The sequence below is a fragment of the Madurella fahalii genome, assembly GCF_045866475.1.
Source record: "Madurella fahalii IFM 68171 DNA, scaffold_2, whole genome shotgun sequence".
NCBI classification, from domain to species: domain Eukaryota; kingdom Fungi; phylum Ascomycota; class Sordariomycetes; order Sordariales; genus Madurella; species Madurella fahalii.
The window spans coordinates 4,065,309-4,073,008 of record NW_027263972.1 but is presented as its reverse complement, the minus strand read 5'-3'; the positions used below and the strand labels follow the sequence as shown (position 1 = coordinate 4,073,008).

Sequence of the window (7,700 nt, the reverse complement as noted above, 5' to 3'; positions counted from 1 at the left end):
AACTTCTGGCTAGCTGATACGGGCACGCGAGGGACGTGCCATTGCCGACTTCAACCCGACGTGGACGGACGCCCCGGACGGGATGGATAAGAACCTCCCGTGAGTGTGTATCCATGAGTGATCCGCCCTTCACTTCAGATATGCCTAGGTGAATGTTTCCCAGTAGATACCCGCTTCGGCAGCGATCAAGCCGGCCAACAATTCACAGCAGCATCAGCCCGGTAGAATTACTTACCTCAGCGCATATGGCAAGACCAGTCTACCGACAAGCATCTTACCGACGCCATCCTGCAGCTGCACAAAATCCATCTTCACTTCGCCCAGGGTGGGGAGATATATACATACATATATATATATGGAACACCAAATCTTTGATCGCCAAACCAATTGAGATGCCAGCTGTTCTGAACGATGAGGTGTTCTAACCCTAACCCGCCCAAGGGGGTTGGGCAGGCTTGGGCAGCGACTCGTTATGGCACTGGTGCCAAGTCCCAAACCTCACCGCCATTCCTCATGGCGAGTTGATATCCCAGGATCGGTACTTGCACCAGCCTCATCGGTGGCATGCAAGCATGGCATGTCACATAATCAGGGGCTGGGAGACGAGGGGCGGGCAGGTTCCCAACCCCGAGTTTCCGAGACGTCTGGTCAAGCGTTGAGGTACCTGACATCCGGCACGCGGTGCTGCTGTCCCTGTCTCGAGTGCCTCATTGTAACCGGCAATGCCCAACGTTCGGCTTGGGAGAGGTCAATTGAGTCTTCGCATGTCAGGTCGAGCTCAGAATTTTCGGTTATCGTGGCCGTCGGGCCAGCCCTTCAGTTTGCACAATTGCGCATTCACCCCGCATGGACGCACTGGCCCTGGGAGAGTCGGCGCAATGGCGAAGCTGATTGATCGAGAACCCTGGCCTGGCGCAGGCCTACGTGGCGGCATCGCTGTCAACCAAGCGAGAAGAGCGCTTGCTCGGGCAGTGCTGCTGAAACACATTGGGTTCGGCGTCGGGTGAAGGCGCCACCATGGAGCCGACAACAGCGGAGAGTGTGCGGGCCACGTGTGGGAAGCCGAGTTCACATGCCCCTCCAGGTGCATCGAGATCCAGCAGAACCCAGCAGAACCCAGCCAAGCCCAGCAAAGCCCAGCGACAGCCCTGAAACGACGACTGGGCGACAGCGTGCTGCCTGTGGCGGGGCTGCTTCCGATTGGGAACGCGGGGCCACATCATTGGCGGAGTCACAGTCTCACTCGCTGATCCCATCGACACTCGTCCCGCCATCCGACCCATTGTCTACGCCTTGACACCTCATCAGTACCGGAAGACTGACTCCTTGCCAGCAGCAGAGTCACATTCGACGGCCGGGCCTTGGCTTGGGCTGCTCAGTTGGTCGAGCTTGTGATGTGCTGCTGTGCTGTGCTATTCGAAGAAGCCGAGCAACTCGGGCTTAGCTAAGGCAATTGAGCCAATTCCAGGGCTGGCATTGAGGCCCAACCTTGACAAATGGCGAGACTCCAGCCGCGGCTGCCAGCTCATTGCAGCGACCGGCCAGTCGGTCGACGGATAGAAATACGCCGTCCGTCTCCGCCGCCTCCCAGTCCGTCCAAAGACATTGCAGCAGCATCAGCGCAATGAGCTATCTCTGCAACCTCAACGTCTACATCACGGTCGAAGCCGCCACCCTCATCGCACTCACCTTCATCGCTTTCACTTCAATCCTTTTCAGATCCATCATGGCGAGGAAGAAGAAGAGCGGTTCCGCCAAGGGCCCCCAGCAGGCAACCGGCCCCAAGCCCGCCGGCGGGCAGAAGGTGAACGATGCCAAAGGCCTCGTGCCGGCCAAGCCCGGCCCGGCCGCGCCTCCCGTGATCCAGGAAGTCGACAACAGGCCAGAGACTTCGTGAGTGACTTTACACACTTCCCGTTTGTTACCGTACCGCCGGAAACGTTGCCAGTACACTAACCACCGTATGTGTGCGACACACATCAGCCCCTACGGCAGCCCCGCCTGCACCATTCCCTTTGCCAGTCCGCTCACGATGCCGCTGGACATCCTCAAGAAGAGCCCCAAGCTTCACGCCGCATACGAGGGCCGGTTGCCGGAACTACCAACGATTCCCGGTGACGTCGGCCACATCCTCGTCCACTACCTGCACACGGGCACCTACGGGTCTCTCAGGCCGAAACCGACCGACAAGATGTCCAAGCAGGTCTGCGAGCTCAAGACGAGCATACAGACATATGCCGCCGCCCGAGCCTACGACCTCCCAGACCTGATGCGCCTGGCCGAGGCCAAGATCGACAAGTACGGCGAGGGCCTGCCCCTTACCGCCCTGCTCGAAGTGGCACGGGACGCGTACCCGACCTTGACTGAGGGGGATGAGTGGTTTCTCGACTATCTGCGCTCGCGCATCCGGCCCCACCTGAAGGACCCAAAGTCCCTCCTCGGGTCGAATCTGCTCGACCAGATCAGCAGCATCCTGTCGCCCAACAGGGTCCTGCTTAGGACCGTTCTCGAGCTGTTCTGCGAGAGAATCGTGGTTCGACCAGAGCCGGCTAGCCCTCCCGCCGCAAGCCCCATCACCAGCCCCGGCAGCTCCAGGCCTGCCACACCACTTCCCCCGGCGTCACCGATGTCGCTGCTCGAGATGAGGTCGAGATCCATTCTTCGCGACGAGTTCCCCTCGGCTCGGAAGAAGTCAACGCCTTTGCCGTCCCCCGAGGCCATGTCGGAGGCGCCCCGGTCAAAAGAGGCATCACCTGCGCCTGCCCCCCCGGCGGCCGCATCGCCCAAGCCCAAGCAAGGGTCCAAGGGCAAGCACAAGCCCACCCAGCCACCGGCGCCCGTAAGCCTCGATGTCGTGCCCCAGCCGGAGCAGGCGAACAAGGCCAAGGCCATTGTTATGCCGAAGGTTGAGACCGTGACTGGACCAGAGCTCAACACTTCCATCGAGCCGCAGGCGAGGTCTACCGTTGAGCCCGAAGTCAAAGCTCCCGTCGAGTCCGAGGCTAAGGCTGCTGTTGAGCCTAAAGTCGAACCTACCGTCGAGGCCGAGGTCACGGCTGCTATCGAGCCCGAAGTCAAGACGGCTGTTGAGTCTAAGGACGAACCTGCCTGCGAGCTTGAGGCCAAGGCTGTGGTAGAACCCGAGGTCAAGGCTGCTGTTGAGTCCAAGGTCGAACCTGCCTGCGAGCCCGAGGTAAAGGCTGCCGTAGAGCCCGAGGTTAAGCAGGAGGAGACGTCCCAAGATTCCATCCTGATTCCTCAACGCGAGAGGAAGGACTCGGGCAAGGGAATTGAATTGGAGCCTGTGATCAAGGAGCTTGACCCCACACCCGAGCCTGAGCCCGTGCCGGAGCTCGAGACCAAGCTTCAGTCTGGGCCGCAACGACCGGTCGTTAGGGAGGTTGACTCGGGCTTCTGGGATTACACACCGGCCGAGGTTGAGCCGGCGAAGGAGCCCGTCCTCTCAGTCGTGGAGCTCGAGTCCGCTTCGCCGGCTGCTGCACCCGCTCAAGAGGCCAAAGAAGGTTCTGGCGTCGATGCACGGGACTTTGCCGGTCCTGATGCGGATGACAAGACTGACAAAGGCAAGACGATCGACACGGAGTCCGAACCCCTGAAGGAGTCAGTTGCTCCATCCCTATCAGCGCCGGAGCCGGAGCCAGCTGCTGAGGCGGCCGTCGAAGCCGCCGCAGCCAAAGTCGGACTTGAGCCGATTCCCGAGCCGGAACCCCTGTTGGCTAATCTTGCCGAGGAGGTTGCGACGAAATCGGACGAGGTCGATAAATTGGAGCTCCCGTCCTGGACAACCGCAGATGAGTTGATGCCTGAGATGGGTCAGAGCAAGGAAGTCAAGGCACAGCCGGAGACAGAGAAGGTAGAGCCGTTGCCTAGCGGTCCAGAGCAAGAGTTGGCGCTAACTGTCGAGAGCAGGAACACAAGGAGATGGTCGAGCCCGATGCGGCGGCAAAGCCCGAGCCCGAGGCGACGTCGTCAAAAGCCGTCAACCTTTCCGACGATTCTCAGCCCGCTGAGTCCACTGAGCCCAAGGCGGCTGAGCCCGGTCTCGTCGAGGGGCCGAAGCCCGCTGTGGAGCCCGAAACTCAACCCGTCGACACTGACGCCGCCATCCTCCCCGTCGCCTCCGCCGTCGCGGAACCCATCGCGGTCACTGGTGCGAAGGATACGACGGAGCAAGAGAATGCAAAGGATGAAGCCGAGCAGGCGGGTCTCCAGCCCTGCGGCGCCCAGGCGCGGCAGAGAAGCTGGAAGAAGCGCTTCCTCAGCCTGAGATACCCCTTCATTCGGAACATGTGACTCTCTTCGGCAACGCCTGCGGTGTCGGGTGTGCAGGCACCGGGAGGCGTCTCCGACAGTAACAACAACAACAACAACAACAACAACAACAACAACAACAACAGAAATGCACACAACACCCCCATGCAAGAACCTTGTACATTTTCCTTTGTTGCCACGGGCCGTGATGGTTCTGGTTCTGGTTTGGTTTTTCCTGGTCTCTGGTCGGGGCTCGCATTGGCATTGTTTTCGTCGGGTTCGGGCGGCGAAGATGGCATGGAATTAGATTGGGCATTGCTGTTTTCCCTCGTGTTTCAACTATTCTTCTTCTGGACCGTGGTGCGGCAAGGGATCTACGGCTTCTCGCGTCGGCGGTTAAGCAACATATTTGGGATCTTGGCTTGCGGTTGGGCGCGGAACTGGAATGTGAACTGGAATTCGGGGAGGTCGTCAATCGCTAGACCATGGAGGTTGAGAAGTAAGGCGTCATCGTTTCGAAGGCTGGGCTAGATTGCACAAACTGGTAGAAGAGAGAGATATGGACGAGAATGATTATATTAATATGAACATGGATGGCTTCTTTTTTTTGGCTTTAAACATTCACGATGGCTTGGGACAAGATGAAATGAAAAAGTATGTTTCCAGTACTGATTAGAGCAACATACCTCGCCGGTCTTCCAACTCCAATGAGTTGGACCCTGCGAGCTACGAATCCATCATACTTTGGATATTAGTACACACACACAGCATAACACCTTATGGACAAGAGTTGATCTAGTAAGGAGGCCGGAGGGCCATACAGACACTTCACTAAAACACAAATTGCTACTCCTTATTTACCTCCAACATTTCGCGGATTTTGCCCTCGATGCCTTGGTCAAAGCAAAACAAATAAAAAATAAATAAAAATAAACTTTAATAACTGCATATGGTAACCAAACACTTGAGTGAGAGCATCATCTCAAATTTGACAAAGGCGACCAGTCTAAGTTGGTGTGTAGCGTTTCTGCTTCCAGATCCGAGCACCTAAGCCGGTGCAACCGTCCCATATTTCCTCTTTCCAACTCGGCATACGCAGGATCCGTCAAGGACACCTCTGAAGTCGTGATGCCGATGCCAACCTGAATCCCTGTGATGCTCTTGTTATTCCCGGACTTTGTTTCGGAATGTTCATGAGATCCTCGCGACTCTTGTCGTGAGTGGTCATATGCCCGGCTAGTCGCTTTGGATACTGGCGATGAGAAGCCCGTAGCGGAAGTAGTTGAAGGATCTCCCCGGAGGTAGGTGAAGAATCTCGGGAAAGATGGCATGCAGCCCACAAGGATTGTGCCGCAGTATTCTACCATGCTGAGACGCTGTGTCAGCCGAGTTATTCAGAGTAGGCGGATTTCTCGGAGCACAAGAGGAACGATAGGTTAACTCACGTCCATATACCAACTCGGGTAATCACCCAAGTCAGGTCCGGGTCGTAGAGGAGCGGTATCCGGAGGACCACGCCAAACGCGGCAATCGCGCAGGTTCTAGGCCGCTCGTTAGCAGCAAGGTCAAGCCCGCCCGATCCCGGCACTGGGGACTTACAGTATTCCTACTCCGAAAACTGCCGAAATACCTAATTTTCGTTTCGTAGGCATCTGCAAGTGGAATATAGCTGCGACGGGCGTGACCAAGATGCCCAGATCGAGGAACAAATTAACAGCCCCTGACACCTGCGTGGCAGCAGCCACGTTGATGCACTGACCCTCCATGAGCGCGTTCCATGTCTTCTCGCGTGGCGTGCACTGGAATATAAATGTGAAGAGGGCTGCGGTATGGTAGGCCCCGTTCAGAAACAGCAGTGCGTGAATGCTCCAGTAGACCACGCCTCTCGAATGGCCCGGGCAGAATAAGCTCTTGAGCTGGAACAAGATAGAGCATTTCGCAGCCCACATTGTTACAGCGTTAGATATCTCTGCCAGGTAGTTCATCTGGAAGCAGTCAGCGTCAGCGCGGAAATTGGAACCCGTCGTAGCCGGTCTGCGACTGACATAGGCAAGATGCGGCACATCAACTGCTCGGACGTCCCATAGATGGCGAGAGAAGCCGTGCATGGAGACGTGGATAAATATCGAATCCCACACTATGATTCCTGCCTGCAGCGGATAAGCTCCCGATCAAAATATGCTACGCTTCGCGCGCAACCGGGTTACGTACCGTGCCAAGGATAGCAAAGTCTGCGGTGCATTAGCATTGAGCTCTAAGATTACATTAAATAGCATTCCTAACCCAGACTGACATTCTTCTAGCCTCATGTCTTTCAGGATAACCCCCTTGGTATAAACACGGACCATGACGGCCATCGTCATCAACACCATGGTAGACACGGCCACGCCTAGGACAACGGGGTGCATTGTCTCGGGGTCATTGAAGTTTGACGTCCGCCCGGGAGGGGGGGACATTGCTGGAATGTCATTGATGTTGAAATTTTCCATTGTACCGTCGTGGAACTAACGCTGCTAGATTGCGGGCTCAATAGTACTGATATCCGGCAGTGTTGTTCTAGATATCAGCCCTCATTTTGCTTCCGTCGCGGTGACGAAAGGAAAGAAACCGAGCAAGACCTCGGTCCGGCCGAGGATGACAAAGAATACTCGCTATGTTAAACAGATGATTAAGAGCAGAGGGTAATCTGAAGAGAGAGTTGTGGGCGTTGGGGAAGACGAGTTGAGTATATTAATAGGTTACACGCCGACAATGGGGAAGGGTGGGCCAGGGATCCAGAATACTGTTCCGTCTTGTCATTTATTAGGCCTGGCCGGGTTTTCTCTGGTTCGGGGGGGACTCCAAACAATGGCGCAGTCCTGCAGCCACCAGAGTGCGCAGTCAGGCTCCTCACCGACGATTGGCCGAAGAGGCCCTTGGTGGCAGACCGCCAACGAAGCAAACACCGGGCTCATGGCTCAACTTGGATTTACTAGTCTTCTGTGGAGTTCTTCCCGGAGGTTTCGTTGGCCGCCAAGTCGGTCTTTGCAAGCTCGGATCCAGCCATGGCGACAGCGATAACCATTCAGGAGTTGCTGTGCACCCCTCGATAGCCCATTTGCCTAGCCCTATCGCGGGGTTCGCCACAATGGCCGCGGGCATGAAGAGGCAACCCGGCCCCTGGAATCAACTGATTCGCCACTCCAACTCTGCGTACTTCCGATTTCTTCTCCCGGGCTTGATTTTGTTAGTTTACCGACCCACAACGATGAAAGATACAATTGATTCGTCTACAGAAGCCATTACACCGCCATGAAGATGTCATCATGTCGCTCGGCCATGTCAGGCACGTTGGAATGATCCTAAACGCGCAAGCTCGGCCCTTTCCTCCGATAGTCGCCGGCCAGGAAACTTTGGGTAAGTTAGCTGTACCCAGATTAGCTGTGTCT

General features: G+C 56.5%; 2 protein-coding genes across 2 annotated transcripts; one reads left to right on the top strand and one right to left on the bottom strand.

Moving 5' to 3' along the window:
* Positions 1 to 1,624: 1,624 nt before the first annotated feature.
* Positions 1,625 to 4,314, top strand: MFIFM68171_03958 (uncharacterized protein; the record flags this gene model as incomplete). The annotated part of the gene is made up of 3 exons (XM_071059378.1): positions 1,625 to 1,893; positions 1,984 to 3,874; positions 3,931 to 4,314. 3 exons carry the CDS (start codon positions 1,625 to 1,627, stop codon positions 4,312 to 4,314), a joined length of 2,544 nt encoding a protein of 847 aa, XP_070915479.1.
* A 332-nt stretch (positions 4,315 to 4,646) lies between these two features.
* MFIFM68171_03957 (uncharacterized protein) lies at positions 4,647 to 6,761 on the bottom strand (the record flags this gene model as incomplete). The annotated part of the gene is made up of 7 exons (XM_071059377.1): positions 4,647 to 4,794; positions 5,368 to 5,640; positions 5,718 to 5,813; positions 5,872 to 6,257; positions 6,318 to 6,422; positions 6,484 to 6,503; positions 6,566 to 6,761. 7 exons carry the CDS (start codon positions 6,759 to 6,761, stop codon positions 4,647 to 4,649), a joined length of 1,224 nt encoding a protein of 407 aa, XP_070915478.1.
* Between the last annotated feature and the right edge of the window lie 939 nt (positions 6,762 to 7,700).